The 21,359-nt window shown below is 35.9% G+C and overlaps 1 protein-coding gene across 1 annotated transcript; it reads left to right on the top strand.

Annotated features, from left to right (window-relative positions):
* Positions 1-979: 979 nt before the first annotated feature.
* On the top strand, positions 980-21,353 carry LOC148301351 (uncharacterized; the record flags this gene model as incomplete). Its single annotated transcript, XM_088273395.1, has 3 exons — positions 980-3,258; positions 10,301-10,401; positions 21,086-21,353. Coding segments are annotated over exons 1-3 (2,344 nt in total), but the record flags the coding sequence as incomplete, so codon positions are not given.
* Positions 21,354-21,359: the final 6 nt, after the last annotated feature.

The following is a 21,359-nucleotide window of genomic DNA, read 5'->3' as shown; positions in this document are numbered from 1 at the left end:
ACAAGCTGGTCTGGAAACTTTTTTAAATGCTCCAATTATCAGATTTTCAATGCAAAACTGATTTCGATTATCTGAAAACATATCAAGCTGCATGACATTATTAAAGTTTTGTAGAAACCTAAATAATTTCATAGAAAGAAAAGTTTAAAAATGTATGAGTAGTTGATAAACAAACGAATTAACGTTTCGACGTTTTTATCTTATCTTTTTAATCGAATAAAAAGTGTTATTCTTACAAAAGCTAATATGGATAAAGATGGATTTAGAGTTTAATAACGAAAATGGTTTATATATATAAAGCCATCAAATTCCGTTTTTGTATTAAGGACCGAATACGAATTGTCGCAAAATGTATCTCGTTTCATTATTATGGAGTAAGAACATTTTAGAATATAATTTTCTCTTTACATATAAAGAACAACGTACATTCTTCATGAAACAATACTATATTAAAAAATATAGCCATTGAGAAATTAAAAAAAAAATCACATCTCATAATCGAAAAGCCACCGGACGATACAATAAATTTTGACACCGAAAATTTGAATTGTAATTTTAAAACATAAAAAAAAAAACAAAATAAAACTTTTTTGAAATGCTTCAGTTTTGCACACTGTCGATGTCAAAAGGGAAACTTGAAAATTAGGCGCTCTAAGTTTAGTATTGGAGTTTAGGGCAGATAAAAATAAAGGTTTTGCTGTCCTTATTCCTCTAGTACATGCCAATTAGATTGAAAGAAACAAAAGAAAAACAACACACTTGTAGATGGTTTTAAATGAAATGGAGCATATCTTGTATTGCGCTATCTTTTTCATCACGTAGTATAGATGTTTCAGTTACTCTAATTATAGAAAATGAAGAATGAACGAGACAAAGTACTGACATAAACAAAAAATAAAAATTGAGAAAGGGGACAATCCAAAACAATGTAGTAAAAAAGAGAAAGGTAGTGTTTTGTAGCGAGCTATCCTGCTCTTCTAGTGTTTATTTATATGTGTTAACCTTGCGTTCTATATTGAATATTCTGTGTTAATAATTTGTGATCTATGTCAGAAAACTGTCATTTGTCTCGAAACTCGAAACAATAATCTCGCGAATGTGCTTCTCGATCCCGATTCTATTTTTCGCGTGCCCCCCGTCGCGTAAATCCTCGCAATTTTAAGGTTTATAGTTTAGTGAAAATTATCCGTCTGCCAGTGTAACAATGAGCGCAGGCATTCCAACGAATAATATGTGGAAATGATGTCACCTTGTGTATAGTGGGTTGTGTCAAATGTCCTGAAATGAATGTCCGCTGTTTTAGAGACGATGTCGAACCGCCGCGGGGCCTTTTTCCCCAGGCGGACGAGGCAAAGCTCGACGAAAAAAGTGAGATTGAAAAGGGCGAAGTCAAAGTCGACGAGGGTGTGAATTTGCCAGCGGAGTCGCCGAAACCGCAGCCGATGGCGTTCTCCATCGACTTCAACGAAGGCAAATCCGTCGACATGTCCAAATACGAAAACTTCATGAAAAGATCGCAAGCTAGACATCAGAGAGTCCAGTCGATGTCAGCTAGCTGGCAGAGGCCTTCTCCCGGGAACGGGACCCCCCAGAGACCTCCCATGTCCGCCAAACTTCCCAGAAAAGCCCACGGATACCACTCCGAAGGCTATTTTTCATCGGATCAGGAAGACACCATTACGGCAGCGTCTAAAAACCGTCACGTTGATAACAAAGTTCACATAAATAACAGTTTTTCTCCCATTGGTAACGAGCGAGACTCTTTCCGGAATAAACATCTCAGATTAGAATACAATTCGTCAAATAATTCGCCAATTTCCGAAAAGAGGAATCCGTTTGAACGATCACCGGATTCTTTGAATAGCTCCCTAACCAGAAAAAGCAAGAGTCCGATGGTGGATTCAATTATGTCTAGAAGCGACATCTTACCATCGAGACAAGGCTTAAACCTCCCATTAAAACATCCATACACCTCTCTCAATCGAACCAGTTCGGAAATGATGCAAAATTACGGAACCCCGCCATCGAATCACGCGTTGAGAAGTCCGTACATTATCGAACAGAGCCCCAACGACGCCCCGATGTTGGCGGACACTTCTAGCCCCGAATTAGACCTCCTGACGCCTGACACCGCTCAACTGACACCCGGATCTCCTTTACGAACTTCGCTTCGAAGAAATTCCTCGGGTCATTTCAGAACCAATAGCCCGGCTAATAGAAATTACAAAGCCTCACCTAGTCCTGTTAATCTAGAACAGATCACTAGATCTCCGAGTGTGACTAGAAATATCGCCGTTAAAACCTTGCAGATGCTAAACAGCGAAAACGACGGCAACATCTCTCCTTCGTCTACGGTCAGCGAGGCGGGAACTTACACCATAGAAGCCGATAACTACACGGAAGAGCAAAAAGCCAAGATGAATATCGACGAAGTCTTCGGCGCGGACGATTTCAAAGAACCGATAATGGAAGCACTGGGAAAGTTGAACAAACCGATTGAATCGACGAGAGATTACGTCATTACAAAAGAACCGAGGTTCGCGAGCGGCATACGCGAAGAGTTGCTATTAGCCAAGAATATACCGGACCCAATCCGCAAAGTCTCAACGGACAAAAACGTTTTAGAGATATCCTGCTGCTACGAGTCGCCGACTGAATCCCACGAGCCGCCACAGATTGTCAAGCAGCCGAAGACCGCCAAAAGCTATCTAGACAAGATCAAGTCCCGCGTGAAGAACATCAGCGAAAAGACGTTTCAAAAGTCGCCGAAATGCCAAGACGTATCGGCCGATGTTGGCAGCTTTACCTCCGTCACGGCTTCCGGGATATTGAGCTCCAACCAGAAGACTTCAAAGCCGTACGACAACAAAGAAAAACTGCATAGAAAGAATAGTCTAACCAAGTCTCAGATCGATGCCACGGAATACATACACCACATACCCCGAGATAATCTAGTTCTACAGACAGTAACAAATGAATCCTTCGTTCCGAAGAGCTCAATCGGCTCTTCGATCATCTCCAACACGGTTTTAACCAACACTCCGCAGATGGACGCGCCCAGCAAGACGCCGGAACAGATCTTGGTCGGCAAGTTGTCGCATATAAGTCTGAACCGGTGTCAGGGCGATAAGAGCTGGATCCAGGAGTGGGCGGACAGCGTCAAGAAGCATAATAAAGAGGCGATCATGGCGCCCAAGCCAGACCTGGCGCTCTCCGGTTTACCTCCAGTCAGTCCGAGGCATTCTGCCGTGATAAAAGGTGACTTTGATTCTAACTAACAAACTATATTATTTATTGATTTAACCTTAACGTTGTGGAATGATATTGCTCACTCTTTTCAACAACGTCATATATAAAAAAAACTTGATTTTTCAGGAGATCGTTTTTAAAGTTTTAGAATACAATTAAATGTATTATAAAATAAATATCAAGCCACTTATTGAACTTTTTACTGTGCAATAGATCTTTTCAGATAAAACCTGAATGTTTTTTCTCCGTAAATATTTAGTATTATTTAAAAAAATAATGAAGCAATACCTTTTCTTCAAAATGCAAAAACAACACTTTCTGCCCTGTAGCGGGTAAATATTAAGTTAAAAATATGCCGCTTTTGCTGAGATATAGTACATTTTCTGGGCATTCCGAAAACATGCACAACTGAAAATTGACAATTTTTGATAAATGACTTTGTTGAAAGGAGTGAGCGACATATCAAACATGTTGAATTTCACAATGCTTGTGGTATCTTAATATGTTAGCAGCTGTCAGGAAGCATGCTGTTAGGAGTCGAAATACACGTCAGGTATGTATGAGGAGATACATGAATGTGGAACAGGCGAAGAATGTTTGCAAAGACAGAGTGGTGTGGCTTTCTTTTATCTCTGCCTACCCCTGCGGAGAAGCGGCGTGATGGCTAGTTAGTTGGAGATATCGGCCCAAGTTTTTTAAATACTCGATCGAGCCAAGTTTTCCTCGGTCTTCCTCTGACTTCATTTCCATATTCCTTACTCATTAAAAAAAAAAAAATGTGATGTTGGAATATCACTAAAATCAACACTAATGTATGGAAGCGAAACATGGAACTGGCAAAGGAAGGATGAAAGCAGAGTGAACGCTGTTGAAATGCGCTCCCTCAGACGAATGTGTGGAAAATCATTGTATGACAGAATTAAAAACGAAGATATAAGTAAGGAATGTAAGGCTGAACGAGGAATAATTGAAAAGATTAGGAAGAGTTCTTTACGGTGGTATGGACATGTGGAGCGAATGGATAGCGAGAGAATGACTAAGAAAATATATGTGGCAAATGTGAGAGGGAAAACAGAACGTGGACGACCGAAAAAGACTTGGCACGATCAGATCAATCAGAACCTAAAATCTGGCGGTGTCAAAAGTCTGCGTAATCGGAGGGCATGTATGTCTAGATGTATGGATGTGAAGGAGGCGAGGAGTGTATGTCAGGACAGAAGAGTGTGGCGTTCCATCCTCTCTGCCTACCCCTGCGGGAAACGGCGTGATGGTAGTAGTAGTAGTAGCTTTGTGCTTAGTCATTTTATCTTTATTTTTTTTACAAAAATGTTAGTAATATTAGTATATAACCACTCACCGAGATTTTTGTGTCTACCGACTTTGAGACGTACCCGTCTCTTCGTCAGGACAATCACTACTACAGCATGCAAACAATACCACCCTTCACCACCATAGCACCATTTACACACTTAAAACTACACAAAGTGTTTATCACATGCGATTGTCGACCCTATGTTGGTCCTCGGATGCAAAATTGTTTGATTTATAAGGGTTTGAAAATGTATGAGATACCTGAATATATGCAGAATGAAAAGAGTCTGAAAGAATTTAAAAATAAATGTTTTGTTTACTGTAAGGAGATGTAAATGTATATAGGATGTAAATTAAGTGTAAAAAATAGTTTGTATTAAATATAATATAAGCTATTTTATTTATTGTTTCGGCATTAACTTTGTGGTAAGACGTATGTTACAATAATTAAAGAAAACACTTCGTTTTTTACCACTTGAGTTTTATTATAGACTACATGTTTCAGAAGCTAAACTTCCATCATTCAGGTCAGTATAATAACTAAAATATAAAATATAAAATTATTCTATAAATAAGGAGAGGGGAAAGTAAGGGGAAGGGGTTAGTCAAGGAACGGAGTTTGAAAACAAAGGAAAAATTGAAAGCAATGGCGAAGAATTTTGAAACAATATATTATTTAATAAATTATTATTAGAATTCAGGTTTTTTTGTATTTCTAAATTTTCAAGTGGTAAAAAACGAAGTGTTTTCTTTAATTATTATAATATAAGCTATTTTTAATTATTGTATTACTAAGTAATATAAGCTAGCTAAATAAATAATGAAGAAAAAAAACTTGATATTTTGAGATATCACTAAAATCAATATTTTGGTTAAGTTGGTACTTGTATAAACATGATTTTAGAATAAAAATACAAAAAAGTGTGCTCATCACATGTTTTGTTCCAATTTAAACATCTGTGTGCAGTTTTTAGTGCACGGCTCACAGTAATAGTGGTCCAAGTATTATACTCACTTAAACTCTTCAATTGATATTTTTTTTAACATTATTGTTGACATCTCAACAATTGAATATGGAAGTCTGGGCATTTACAGGGCTTACGACCGTCATGGGCTTGACCCAGACTTCTATATTCTGGAAATAATAGTAATGAACGGAAAGGATATATGAAAGTGAAGCATGGAGTTGGCAAAAGAAGGATGAAGGTAGACTGAATTCAGTCAGAATGCGGTCTCTCAGACGAATGTGCGGCGAAATTTTGTATGATAGATGTTCTTATTGCGATAAAAGGAAATAATGCAAGGCTGAGATAAGCACTATCCATCATATTAAGAAGGGTATGTGAATCGAATGAGTGAAGAAAGAAATAAATGTATGAGGCGAATGTGATCGGTAGTAGAAGCAGAGAAAGACCCAGGAAAGTTTGGCATGGCGAAGTATTTCAAATATTATGCGTGGACATGTTCTTCTTCTAACCCCTATCCGCACCCAATGGTGCATAGGGCACTGCATCGTATTGACGCAGTGTTATCTTGATCGTTACTCACACGAAGGCAAGGCGATCACTCCTGCGCTTCAGGTACCAGTCCAGGGTGATATTGAATTAATATTAGAGTGAAAAAAATCACTTATATTTATTCTCTCCCTGGGAATCGCACCCGGGACCTCCAGTACGGTAGACGAGCGTGCTGACCATTACACCACGGAGGCGGACTACACTATAGAGAAAGAAAAAAATGAATTAATGAATAAACGAAATGAACGTTATTATTTTTTGACATCTCATCAAAGATGAAGAAGAATATGGAAGTCTGGGCATTTACGGGGCCGACGACCGTCATAGGCTGGTTTAAGTGATCACTTTTTACGCTTGTAACATTCACCAATTCTACCCGTTATTGACAACCACACTATTCAAATTCTCGGAAATTAAAATTCTTGGTATAAATGTTACACGTGTCTAAAGTGATCACTTAAACCAGCCTATTACGTTCGTCAGCCCCGTAAATGCCCAGACTTACATATTCTTCTTCATCTTTGATGAGATGTCAAAAAATAATAAGAAAAAAAAAACTCCTGTAATTGGAGATAATCCAGATTTGTGAACAAGTATTTGGACACACTCAAAATGGTGGAAATGAACGTTACTTAAATTTAAATATCGCAAGTCATGACGGAAAGGTGTCCATGATCATATCATCATTGCCTCAAGTTTCTCTTAGAAATTTGACTACTTATTTTTTTTGCATGACATTACGTTAGTTATAATAATCGGCGGAGAAAATGGATCATGACTGTCGGTTTATATTCTTTTTCTACTCTTTATAGACAGCTGTTGGATATGAATCCGTGTCGGATCGATTTGATGGTAAATGGATCTTTGTCAGACGGGAGGAATATCTAATTTAACATAATAATAAATAATAATAAAACCCTTATCCGCACCCCAATGGTGCATAGGGCACTGCGTCATATAAACGCAGTGTTATCTTGACCGTTTACACATGAAGGAAAGGTGATCAGCCCTCCGCTTCAGGTACTAGTCCAGGGTAATATTGAATAAATATGACAGTGAAAATATCACTTATATTTATTTTACCCCCCTTGGGAATCGAACCCGGGACCTCCAGAACGGTAGCCGAGCGTGCTGACCATTACACTACGAAGGTGGACAATTTAACATACTCAACCTATAAAGGATTGTATTAGACTCGTGAAGTGTTTATAACAGCCGATACAATTAGTATTTTCATTCATCATTTTCTTTTGGAAAATTCGCCTTCGAAAAAACGTTATTTTCGTAAGTTGGCATTGAATGACGTCACAGAAACAATGGAATTATTTTAATATTGGTAACATTGCTAAATTATTGGCGGCTCTATTTGTTGATGTCTATATTCCACCCTCCCCTCATATTTGTATAACGCAAATGGTAGTGTAGTGGTAAACAAACAATCCACACAAATAAAGAATAAAACCAGTATGATGATGTCGGTAACGACGAAACCCGGTCGCTGGTCAGATAAAAATAAAGTGGAAAAGCTAAAAATATTGGTTTTAATCTAATAATATATTAAACAATAAAAAAAAACAACTAGAGGTAAACTAACTGTGAACAGACAATACTAAAACAGCTCTATTATACACCATAGACAATAAACCATATGACGTCATAAAACGTTCGATGACGGAAATTTGATGACGTATGCGAACGTTTAATGTTTAAACCTTCATATCTCCCTTAGTTCCCTACATATTTCAATAAGAATGCTACCGATAGTCTTGTGATTTTTCATATTAATTTGTTGGCCAATAATCACACATCGTGATATTCATCCATTGTAAGAAGGCGAGTTCATTAATTCTGTGCGCTTATTAGGGAACCTAGGTTATATTCTATGCGCTTATTAGGGTAACAAGGTCATGTTCTATGCGTATATTAGGGTAACTAGGTCATGTTCTGTGGGCTTATTAGGGTAACAAGGTCATGTTCTATGTGCTTATTAGAGAACCTAGGTCATATTCTTTGCACTTATTAGGGTAGCTAGGTCATGCACTATGAGTTTATTAGGGAACCTAGGTCATGTTCTATGCGATTATTAGGGAAGGTAGGTCATATTCTATGCGCTAATTAGAGTGGCTAGGTCTTAATCTATGTGCTTATTAGGGAACATAGGTCATATTCTATGTGCTTATTAGGGAACGTAGGTCATGTTCTATACGCTTATTTGGGAACTTGAAGACTGTTTGCTAAGACAGATTGATGTGGCGTTCTATTATCTCCGCCTGAGGGTAATTACGCGGTGGTTATTTAGTCGGTCAGTTTAGGAGACAAACCCACAATTTTTTAACAAAGATTTAGACACACTCCTCGAATGTTGTGAATTTTATGATGTGTTTCGTCATATCCGCACGCTGATCTAATAGTGTGTGTATATATATGGTAAAATGGCTATCTTAGCTTTACGATCTCGCAGAGGAATGTGCCTAGTTGGTCATTTGTCACGCTCCGCGACTCCGTTACTATATCAATGTCAAAATATAATTCTAAAACACACTTTCCATTGTGTGTTCACTTCGGATGAGGTTGTATTGTATTTAAAATATTGAAATTCGTCACTTTCATACCGCATTTATTAGTTTAAATATTTCTATTTACTTCAAATACTTGTTCACAAATCTGGATTATCTCCAACTACAGGAGTTATTTGTCATATTATTCTTTGACATCTCATCAAAGATGAAGAAGAATATGGAAGTCTGGGCATTTACGGGGATGACGACCGTCACAGGCTGGTTTAAGCTGGTTTAATAGTAACACTTGAACCAGCCTGTGACGGTCGTCAGCATTTTTACCTTAGAATGTCATATTTTGTTCATGAAATACTTCACATTTTGTTCGCAATATTTAGTACTGCGTGCATAGCTATTTCGTTCAACAGCTGGCGCTGCCATTGAAGTAAAAAAAGGTGTTTAAAAAGGCGTCACAATGTGCCGAAATTTCAAAACGATCGCCTGATCATTTCACAGATTCAAGATTCTTAACTAACGAACACTTACATTATTCTTTGGCATCTCAACATAGATGAAGAAGAATATAGAAGTCTGGGCATTTACGGGGCTTACGGCCGTCCAGCCTATAGCGGTTGTAAGCCCCGCAAATGCCCAGACTTCCATATTCTTCTTCATCTATGATGAGATGTCAAAGGTGATGTGATCAATAACTCCTGTAATTGGAGATAATCCAGATTTCGCTCACTCCTTTCAAGAACGGCATAAATCAAAAATTGTAAATTTTCAGTTGTGCGTGTTTTCGGAACGTCCAGAAAATGTACTATATCCCAGCTAAAGCGGCATATTTTTAACTGAATATTTAACCGCTACAGGGCAGAAAGTGTTGTTTTTGCATTTTGAAGAGAAGGCATTGTTTAATTATTTTTTTCAAAAAACTAAATATTTTTCAAATGGAGAAAAAAACTTCAGATTTTACCTAAAAAGATCTGTTGCACAGTAAAAAGTTCAGTAAGTGGCTTGATATTTATTTTTAATACATTGTATTATATTTTTAAACTTAAAAACGTTCTCCTGAAAAATCAAGTTTTTTGATTTATGACGTTCTTGAAAGGAGTGAGCGATATGGTATCAAACGTTTTGACCATATAGAAGATTTTGTTTTTTTTAGCAATAAACCCGCCAATTTACTTATTTCTTATTATTTTTTGACATCTCATCAAAGATGAAGAAGAATATGGAAGTCTGGGCATTTACGGGGCTGACAACCGTCACAAGCTGGTTTAAGTGATCACTTTACACAGTGTAACATTCACCAATTCTACCCATTATTGACAACCGCACTACTCAAATTCTAGAACTTCACTAGAGACATCTATTAGTGAGATGAAAAGAAGCTTTTTATTAAGCAGAAACTCTTTTATAAGTATGTAAGGTCCGAATCCTGGATTATGATCACACACATGAGAAACGCCAGAAAATACCATTTTTATTTTTATTATTTAAGCTTATAATTTGACCAGATAATTTGTACATTATTTATTTATTTTTGTACATGAAGTTTGAATAAATAAATCAATAAAAAATTGCTTTGTTCGACCGCCATTTGCGCACACTGCGATCGATTGGCTAGAGATGGTCGGACAGTTTTGTTGAGTACCTATACGACAGGGGTATTCACATACCTATGTGGTCATCATCTCGAATAACATTATATCTTTCCCTCAGGAGTCGGGAGTCCAGTCCGAAGCGTCTCCTCATGCTGCAGCAGTCCCTCCAAGATACCGAGTCCTGTCGGGACCCTCGTACGGGAGAGGCCACCCATCCCGGTGAGTAAAAAACTAACTAACTAACTAACCATCACGCCGCTTACTCGCAGGGGTCGGCAGAGAGAATAGAGCGCCACACCACTCTGTCTTTGCAAACATTCTTCGCCTCTTCCCCGCCGATTGTTGCGACTCCTAACCTGATCACTTTCAAGTATTTGGCATACCTGATCGTGCCATGTTTTTCTCGGTCTTCCTCTGCTCCTTTTCCCGCTAACATTCGCCTCATAAATTTGTTGAGTTTATGGATACAAAAAGGGATAAAGAATGTTGTATCTGTATTTAGGGATAATAGATTATTGTCAAACCAGAATTTTAGGATCTTCATATCCTTATTTGCGCGATCATTTACGGTATTCTAGTTGGGTCCGTTTATAACTTATAATGTATGGTAGTGAAGCATGGAGTTGGCAAAAGAAGGATAAAAATAATATATATATATATATATATATATATATATATATATATATATATATATATATATATATATATATATATATATATATATATATATATATATATATATATATATATATAAATGATTCATTGTAACAAGATGCGCGTAGAAAAGAAAGTGTTCATGTATATTTAAATAATTTATGATTATTTACGTTCACTTCTTTCATACGTTTCATATGTATTAATAAATGAATCAAATATCAATGGAATTACCCGTGTCGCGCTTCTTTTATCTGTCATTTCGCCGTCAATTTTCCAAAATTTCAGTGTACATATCGCACACCTAGATCAAAAACCTCACTCCTTTCAACAGCGTCATATATCTAAAATTGTCAATTTTCAGTTGTGCGTGTTTTCCGAATGCCCAGAAAATGTACTATATCCCAGCAAAAGCGGCATATTTTTAACTTGATATTTACCCGCTACAGGGCAGAAAGTGTTGTTTTTGCATTTTGAAGAAAAGGTATGGTTTTATTATTTTTTAAATATGTTAAACATTTTTCAAATGGAGAAAAAACATTCAGGTTTTACCTAAATAGATCTGTTGCACAGTAAAAAGTTCAATAAGTGGCTTGATTTTATTTTTAATAAATTTTATTATATTCTTAAACTTTAAAAACGATATCCTGAAAAATCAAGTTATTTGATTTATGACGTTCTTGAAAGGAGTGAGCGAGTGCTGATCTTGAGGGTTTTTTGTTGTTGTATGTCAGTAAAATATTACTTAATACTTTGGATTTTTTTAGATGCCACTAAAAGGATATTCATTTTTAATATCTTTTTAGGATTTAAAAAATCAGTGTATGATTTCACATTTAATACATAAATTGAAATGGAGTTCTACAAATTAAACGCCAAATCTATAAATATATGAGATTCATTCCGAATTAGTTCGCATATATTTTTGAGATATTTTCGACTCCTAACCTGACCGCTTTAAAGTATTTGACATGCCTGATTGTGCCAAGTTTTTCTCGGTCTTCCTCTGCTCCCTTTTTCAACTACATTCGCCTCATGAATTTGTTTTACAGTTCTTTCCTCACTCATTCGTTCCGCATGTCCAAACCATCCCAACACACCTTTCTTAATTTTATCGATAATGCTTATCTCAGCCTTGCATGCTTTCCTTACATCACCATTGGAACATCTACCATACATGGTTTCGCCGCACAGAGAGATCGCATTCCGACTGCGTTCAGTCTACTTTCATCCTCTTTTTGCCAACTCCATGCTTCACTTCCATACATTAGGGTTGGAATCAGGACTCCGTTACTTAACTTATTTCTTAATACCGCCATGTTCATGAGATTTGTCAATATCCTAATGACACAACCAACACAGGGATTTTTTTTTACGTAGGTACCGATATTTCGTAAAGATGGCGACTGTGACGCAATTGGAAAAACAAACGGATGTCGTGTTTAAGGCCTTACTCGCAATAATAGAATTCATTAAGCATCCGGCTGCGCTGAGAGCCGGTCGTCATTTCAAACCCAATTTGTTTTAGAATATATATTGAAAAAATACTACTACTACTACCATCACACCGTTTCCCCGCAGGAGTAGGCTGAAAGGATGGAACGCCACACTCTTCTGTCCTCGCATACACTCCTCGCCTCATTCGCATGCATATATCTAGTCATACATGCCCTCCGATTACGCAGACTTTTGACACCAAGATATTTTAGGTTCTGATTGATATGATTGTGCCAAGTCTTTTTCGGCTGAATATTTTTATATTTATTTTTTAATTCGTTACCTATCAATAATTTTTTTTAAACCAAATATTTATTTAGAAGAAATGCTTATTATTTCAATACAAAAGCGGTAAGAAGAAAGAAAAAAAATTACATCATATCGCTCACTCCTTTCAACAACGTCATAAATCAAAAAACTTGATTTTTCAGGAGATCGATTTTAAAGTTTAAAAATATAATAAAATGTATTAAAAATAAATATCAAGCCACTTATTGAACTTTTTACTGTGCAACATATCTTTTTAGGTAAAACATGAATATTTTTCTCAATTTGAAAAATGTTTAGTATATTTAAAAAAATAATTAAACAATGCCTTTTCTTCAAAATGCAAAAACTACACTTTCTGCCCTGCAGCGGGTAAATATTAGTTAAAAATATGCCTCTTTTGCTGGGATACAGTACATTTTCTGGGCATTCCGAAAACATGCACAACTGAAAATTTACGATTTTTGATTTATGACGTTCTTGAAAGGAGTGAGCGAATTGTTTCGCCTAGTTATGGCATTTTCAAACGAATGTGAAGACTAAATGGACTGATGGTCCTTATATAGCTAAAAGGACCATCAGTTCATTTATTTTCTGTACATGAAGTTTAAATAAATAATAAAATAAAAATAAAAACTTTTTAGACCCAAAAAAATCATTGTTTGATTTTAACATTTAATATATAAATCTCACCTATGTTGAAACATGTGTGTGTGCGTGTGTGTGTGTGTGTCTGTGTGTGTTGTTTTTAGACGCCATTTAGACCGTGACACGTTTAGATGGATGTTTCCCTTCCTTGGTCGTGCACTTTCTACGTCTCTCTCTTACGGCGACTCGATGATACGTTTTCGTTTTCCGAATGACGTATCTCGGGATACTTATTTATTTATTTTTATTTATCTTCTCAAATCTTGAGGTGAAGTGCGCAAGCCTCCAAGACTCATATCGCTCACTCCTTTCAACAACGTCATAACTCAAAAATTTTCAGGAGATCGTTTTTAAAGTTTTAAAATATAATACACTGTATTAAAAATAAATATCAAGCCACTTATTGAACTTTTACTGTGCAACAGATCATTTTAGGTAAAACCTGAAGGTTTTTTCTCCATTTGAAAAATATTAAGTATATTCGAAAAAATTATTAAACAATACATTTTCTTCAAAATGCAAAAACAACACTTTCTGCCCTGTAGCGGGTAAATATTAAGTTGAAAATATGCCGTTTTTGCTGGGATATAGTACATTTTGTGGGCATTCCGAAAACATGCACAACTGAAAATTAACGATTTTTGATTTATGACGTTATTGAAAGGAGTGAGCGATATGGTATACTTTTACATGATTTGAAATGCTATGAAAAAATATACAGGGTAATTGGTAACTCGACGTATTTCCGGCACGACGAGGTAGAGGTACGCAAATCCAAGAAATTTAAGTAAGACTATGTATGGCTGAATGTTTATGGTTTTTGAGATATTTGGAATTTAGCGATTTTATGAAAAATACCCATTTTTGGGCGTTAGTGACAGAATAAAAAAATTGCTTTTTGAATGCCATAATTTTTATTATTATTATTGGTAGGTGACCTAATAACGAAGCCTCATAAGCAATAAAATACCAAAAAATTGTTTCAAATGATTTCATTAATATGACTAAGTTTTTAGTCCGCCTCCGTAGTGTAATGGTCAGCACCCTCAGCTACCGTTCTGGAGGTCCCGGGTTCGATTCCCAGGGGGTAAAATAAATATAAAAATATCAAAGTGATTTTTTCACTTTGATATTTATTCAATATTACCCTGGACAGGTACCTGAAGCGGAGGGCTGACCACCTTCCCTTCATGTGTTTACGATCAAGATAACACTGCGTTTATATGATGCAGTGCCCTATGCACCCTGGGGTGCGGATAAGGGTTTGAATGAATGAAAAATAGTGTTTTTCATTATAATAATATTTTATGCGTTACTAGCCAAAAAAAATCATACAGTTTTAACAAAAAACTATGGCATTAAATGTACAAACATCTCAAATAACGTCCTCGTTTTATAAGCTTTCCAAAAAGTTATAAAAACCTTTATTTTTACTAGAAAAACACATTAAAAATTATTTTTACTACATTAATAAATTTAATCCTGTCCTCATTCCAATATAGATGGTTGTCGTGAACTCATACGTACTGTGTCACGCACGAGACTGATCAATATATCTAGGAGTTCCAAAAAATTGCATTGTGTGATTGTCAATCATGGGTAGGATGCTGTATAAAGTGATCGCTTGAACCAGTCTGTGACAGGTCGTAAGCCCTGTAAATACCCAAACTTCTATACTTTTAATGAGATGTCAATATAAATAGCTCCCAAGTGGAAAGACCGAGATTTGTCTACAACGATTCGGACATCCTCAAAATGTTGTAAATAACATTTGATAGAATGAACCGAAAGTGGAGATACGTCCTTTTTCCACTGGCCGCAAGGTCACGGCTTATGAGTCACACCGTGGCATATGACGATTCGTGACCACACCGAAACGTGATGTCACCCTATGACCTAGGAATCACCACATTTCGCTCACTCCTTTCAACAACGTCATATATATAAAATCGACAATTTTCAGTTATGCATATTTTCCGAATGCCCATAAAATGTATTATATCCCAGCAAACGCGGCATATTTTTAACTTAATATTTACCCGCTACAGGGCATAAAGTGTTATTTTTGCATTTTGAAGAAAATGTATTGTTTAATTATTTTTTTAAATATACTAAATATTTTTCAAATGGAGAAAAAATCTTCAGGTTTTACCAAATAAGATCTCTTGCACAGTAATAAGTTCAATAAGTGGCTTGATACTTATTTTTAATACATTTTATTATATGTTCACTTGTACTTTAAAAACGATCTCCTGAAAAATGAAGTTTTTTGATATGTGACGTTGTTCAAAGGAGTGAGCGATTTGTGTATCTCCGCACCAATATGGTAATTTGCGGATATTCCGTTATTGACTTTTGCCGATTATTTTTGCCGAGTTCTTATTGTATGTATTTATATACGGGGGGTTTAAAATAAAAGTTCTGTAAAAAGTTAAGCAGCTTGAGTTTTTCCGGTCAAATGTAAAGTAAAATATTTCGAAGTTGGATTTTCGATGGTTAAATGTCTTGTGAAAAAAAAACCGTCGGAGTTTTACTATATTCTTTTTTTCATCAAAGATGAAGAAGAATATGGAAGTCTGGGCATTTACGGGGCTGACAACCGTCATAGGCTGGTTTAAGTGGTCACTTAACACACGTGTAACATTCACCAATTCTACCCATTATTGACAACCACACTACTCATTTGAGTAGTGTGGTTGAACTCCAAGAATTTTCTTGGAGTTCTATATATATATATGAACCCATTTTGAAACAGTGTTCTTGAATCACTAGAACTTCACTAGAGACATCTATTGGTGAGATGAAAAGAAGCTTTGTATTGAGCAGAAACTCTTTTATTAGGACACACTCAAAATGTTGTAGTTTTATTACTTAAAAGTTCAGTTAGAAGCCATGTACCTGTAGTAAGTCAAGTAGAATTTTACTTTGTTTTACCGTTTTTTGTGATACTTTACTTAGCTTTATGCCACATATTAAAAATACACACATTCCTTACTTTAATGGGACTTTTAAGTATTGATAAGTATTGTACCTCGGCATTTCGTATAGCCATTAGCCTTTAGCCATTGTATTGATAATAAAAAACAAGTCTTCGAGTTAGGTAATGCTGTATGGTCTGAAGAAAGGAATTCCTTTCCGTTACTGTCATCCGGATGACGTCACGCTTGGTAATTTGAATGGACCCGATATGACATTGTTTAATTACTTCATACTGGGTGATACTTAACTGTTTTCCAAAGCCGACACTGTCGGACACAGAGGTGATCGGCTATTTGGGCAACACTTGGGGGATATTTCCAACTGAAAAGGGGACATATCCGACACTAAAGAGAGATATTTTTGACAGAAAGGAGAGACATTTCCGACATAAGATTGGGGATATTTTCAACAAAAGGGGGATATTTCCGACAGAAAAGGGGGATATTTCCGACTGAAAAGGGGGACATTTCCGACACCAAAGAGTGATATTTTCGATAGAAAGGGGAGACATTTCCGACAAGATTGGGGATATTTTCAATAAAAGGGGGATATTTCCGACAGAAAAGGGGGACATTTCCGACACCAAAGAGAGATATATTCGACAGAAAAGGGGGACATTTCCGACAAAAGGGGAATATTTTCATCCCATGTTTAAGACCAAGCATTCGTTTTTTCAAGTCGCAACTTAATTTTCTCTAAATCCAGGTAACATTTTACTTAATTGATTTTTTTCTATTTTAAAACAACGTTTTTGCATTGAATAAATTAGTTTTTATTGGAAATAATTACAAATATAGTTTTGAAAAGAAAAGAGTTATCTAAAGAAAATGAGTTTTTTTAAAATATATATTCTTCTATAAGTATATATATTCTTTATATATTAGAAAGATTTTTTTCTGTGTATATATATATATATATATATATATAAATATATATATATATATATATATATATATATATATATATATATATATATATATATATATATATATATATATATATATATATATATATATATATATATATATATATATATATATATATATATATATATATATATATATATATATATATATATATATATATATATATATATATATATATATATATATATATATATATATATATAGAACTTCCAAGAATTTAGTGTAGTTGTCAATCATGGGTAGAATTGGTGAATGTTACACGTGTATAAAGTGATCACTCAAACCAATCTATGACCGTCATAAGCCCTGTAAATACACAGACTTCCATATTCTTATCTTTGTTGAAATGTCAATGTAAATAACGCCCGAGTGGACAAATGCGGATTTGTGAACTAAGATTTGGACACTGTGAATGTATTCTAAAACCCAAAAAATTATCCAATATACATTCTTTAAGAAAAAAAATCGGGCCTGAAGAGACGTATGACCTCTCCGGTGGTCGGCCGCTGATTGAATTCTATGTTTGCGTTGTATCCTCATAATATTTTCATCATGTCGCACCATAATAATTGTAAAACGAACTCCCTCTCTAAACACATGTCGCTCACTCCTTTCAAGAACGTCATAAATAAAAAATCGTCAATTTTCAGTTGCGCATATTTTCGGAATGCTCAGAAAATGTACTATATTCCAGCAAAAGAGGCATATTTTTAACTTAATATTTACCCGCTACAGGGCAGAAAGTGTTGTTTTTGCATTTTGAAGAAAAGGTATTGTTTAATTATATTTTTAAATATACTAAATATTTTTCAAATGGAAAAAAAAACCTTCAGGTTTTACCTAAAAAGATCTGTTGCACAGTAAAAAGTTCTACAATAGGCTTGATATTTACTTTTAATACATTGTATTATATTTTTAAACTATAAAAACGTTCCCCTGAAAAATCAAGTTTTTTTATTTATGACGTTCTTGAAAGGAGTGAGCGATGTATCTACTTTATTAGAGAGGTAGAAACGTTATATTTTCAATATTTTGTATATTTACCAACTATTTTGTATTATTTAAATATGTATTTTGTAAAAAATAAATATACATCGTTTTGCCGCACATTCGTCTGAGAGATGATGATTTCGTTTGGTTTACTATCGTGTGAAGGATACTGGCGTGTATTGATTGAATGTACCACACCTGTGTCACCTGTACAACGCTCATAGGTGTGGCGACATGTGTGGCGTGTTGTGCTATATGGTAGATATGCGGTACATTTTTTATTTACTTTTAAGGATGTATTTTTATATTACAATTTATATAACAATTTTTTTATTTTATTACTATAGGTAGGTAGAGAGAATAGAACGCCACACCACTCTGTCTTTGCTAACATTCTTCGCCTCTTCCGCATCTCATACATACCCGCCGATTATTTCGACTTCTAACCTGACCGTTTTCAAGTATTTGACATACCTAATCGTGCGTAGTAGAGTTTTTCTCGGTCTTCCTCTGCTCCTTTTTCTAACTACATTCGCCTCGTGAATTTGTTTTACCGTTCTTTCCTCACTCGTTCGTTCCATATGGCCAAACCATCTCAACACACCTTGCTTAATTTTATCGATAACACTCATCTCACCCTTGCATTATTTCCTTATTTCACTATTCGAACATGTACCATACATGGTTTTGCCGCACTGAGACATCGCATTTTATTTATATATTTTATTTTTGTACAAAGTACAGACTACAGGGTGGATAACAATATATTAAATAAATCTATACTATCAAAAGCATTAGATAACATGTGAAGGCACGGAATGGGAGAGAATATGGCATAGTTTGCATTATGTACAAATACTGCGAATACAGATTTTTGCCAAGTACCTCTTCGACGCACGCTAAGCTTCATTTGATTTAGGAGATCAGGGCTGTCCAAAAAATTGTTAAGAATTTTATATTACTGGACCAAATCAGTAATTTCCCTTCTATCACTAAGATTTATTAATTTTGACTGTATTCAGTAAACTTTCATCCATCTTTTGGCAACTCCATGCTTTAACTCTATACCTAAGGGTTGGAACCAGGACTCCGTCGTTTACTGCCAGTTGAGCTTTCGGGAAAAAGTTTTGACTGATGGTGCTGTCATCGGTTGAAAATTTCTCACATAGGGTCATTATCAGACGGGAGGAATATCTAATTTAACATACTCAACCTATAAAGGATTGTATTAGACTCGTCAAGTGTTTATAACAGCCGATATAATCAATATTTTCATTCATCATTTTCTTTTGGAAAATTCGCCTTCGTAAATACGTTGTTTTCGTAAGTTGGTAATGAATGACGTCACAGAAACGATGAAGTTTTTTTTATACTGGTAACATTGCTTAATTATTGGCGGCTCTATTTGTTGATGTCTATGTTGATGTCTATGGTCCACCCCCCCCCCTCCCCTCATATTTGTATAACACAAATGATAGTGTAGTGGTAAACAAACAATCCACACTTTTACTATTACAGCTCTATCATTTTCTTTTGCGAAATTCGCCTTAGTAAAAAAACGTCGTTTTCGTAAGTTGGTAAGTTTTTAGCCAATAATAACACATCATGAGAATGATCCATTCAAAATCACATATCCAAAACGCGTGTATCATTACACGCGCGTGTGAACGCAGCCGAGCGCGACGCGCTCTATTGCGCGAGGGTCAACGCAGGTGTCGTGTGAGACAATAATAAACTGTGTCGTTCAGGTGGTGTGTGTTTGTACTATGTGTCATGTGTACGACGCATTGTGTTCGGGTCGCCGACCATGCGTGCATGGGGAGCGTTACAGTAGCGACGTGACGATTCCTGATGGGCCGTGACGTCACCAGGTGCGTCTGTCAGCTGTTGGAGATTACAGTGAACCCCTATAAGGTTGAGATAGGTACCGCGTTATCGGAGAGAATGTTGTAGAGGGTAAATGTTTTTAAATTGGATTTTTATTTAGCAACATTTTTATGTGTGTGTCTAAATACTTTTTCACAAATCTGGATCTAGATCTCCAATTACAGTAATTATTTTTTGACATCTCCTCAAAGATGAAGAAGAATATGGAAGTCTAGGCATTTACGGGGCTGACGACCGTCATAGGCTGGTTTAAGTGATCACTTTACACACGTGTAACATTCACCAATTCTACCCATTATTGACAACCACACTACTCAAATTCTTGGAAGTTCTACATATATGAAACAATTTTGAAACATTATTCTTGAATCACTAGAACTTCAGGTCCGAATCCTGGATTATAATCACACACATGAGAAACGCCAGAAAACATCATTTTAATTTTTTTTATTATTTAAGCTTATAAATTGACCATATAATTTATTTACAACATTTTGAGTGTGTCCAAATACTTTTTCACAAAATCTGGATTATCTCCAATTACAGGAGTAATTTCATATGAAAATAACTCCTGTAATTGGAGATAATCCAGATTTTGTGAACAAGTATTTGGACACACTCAAAATCTTGTAGTTATTTATCATATTATTTTTTGACAGCTCAACATTTATCCTTGTACGATGTTTCAAAATTGGATCAAATATATAGAACTTCCAAGAACTTGAGTAGTGTGGTCGTCAATAATGGGTAGAATTGGTGAATGTTACACGTGTTTAAAGCGATTACTTAAACCAGCCTATGACGGTTGTAAGCCCCGTAAATGCCCAGACTTCTATAGAAGGAAAGGGAAACTAATGTGCAAAGGCAACTAGCCGTAACTCAAGTTGCGGCTGTTTGCCGTAACACGGCTCAAAGCATTCTTATAACTGTCCTCTGTCATATTGTACAATCACACGTTAGGAAAGGAAATGTAGGTAGGAAAAAGAGAATGCATATTCGTGCGAGGCTTTTGTGACTTTTACGTGTTTTTTTAACTGTCTTTTTTTGGTTCGCAGGACATTCTTTCGTCGACGCCCGACACGGGATCGTACTTAGCTAGCACCCAGAGCGTCATCTCCAACCTACAAGCCAAGCTCCAAAAGGCCAGATCGCCGCTGGCCGAATCTAACGACAACGCGGAATACATGCAGAAGCTCAACCTCACCAAACTGCCAGTATCTCAGCTCAGCCGGTCCAACTCGCTCAACTACAGGCTGCACAGGAGAAACAGCGAGTCTCTCGAGAGCTCTCCGCTCAGAAACCCTGGCAGGTACTTCGTGACTGGCAACA

Source organism: Brachycentrus maculatus, unplaced genomic scaffold, assembly GCF_059751285.1.
Source record: "Brachycentrus maculatus isolate JH-2025_06_01 unplaced genomic scaffold, ASM5975128v1 h1tg000572l, whole genome shotgun sequence".
Taxonomy (NCBI): Eukaryota; Metazoa; Arthropoda; class Insecta; order Trichoptera; family Brachycentridae; genus Brachycentrus; species Brachycentrus maculatus.
Note: the sequence above shows the minus strand (reverse complement) of the source record. Positions and strands in the feature narration are given on the sequence as shown.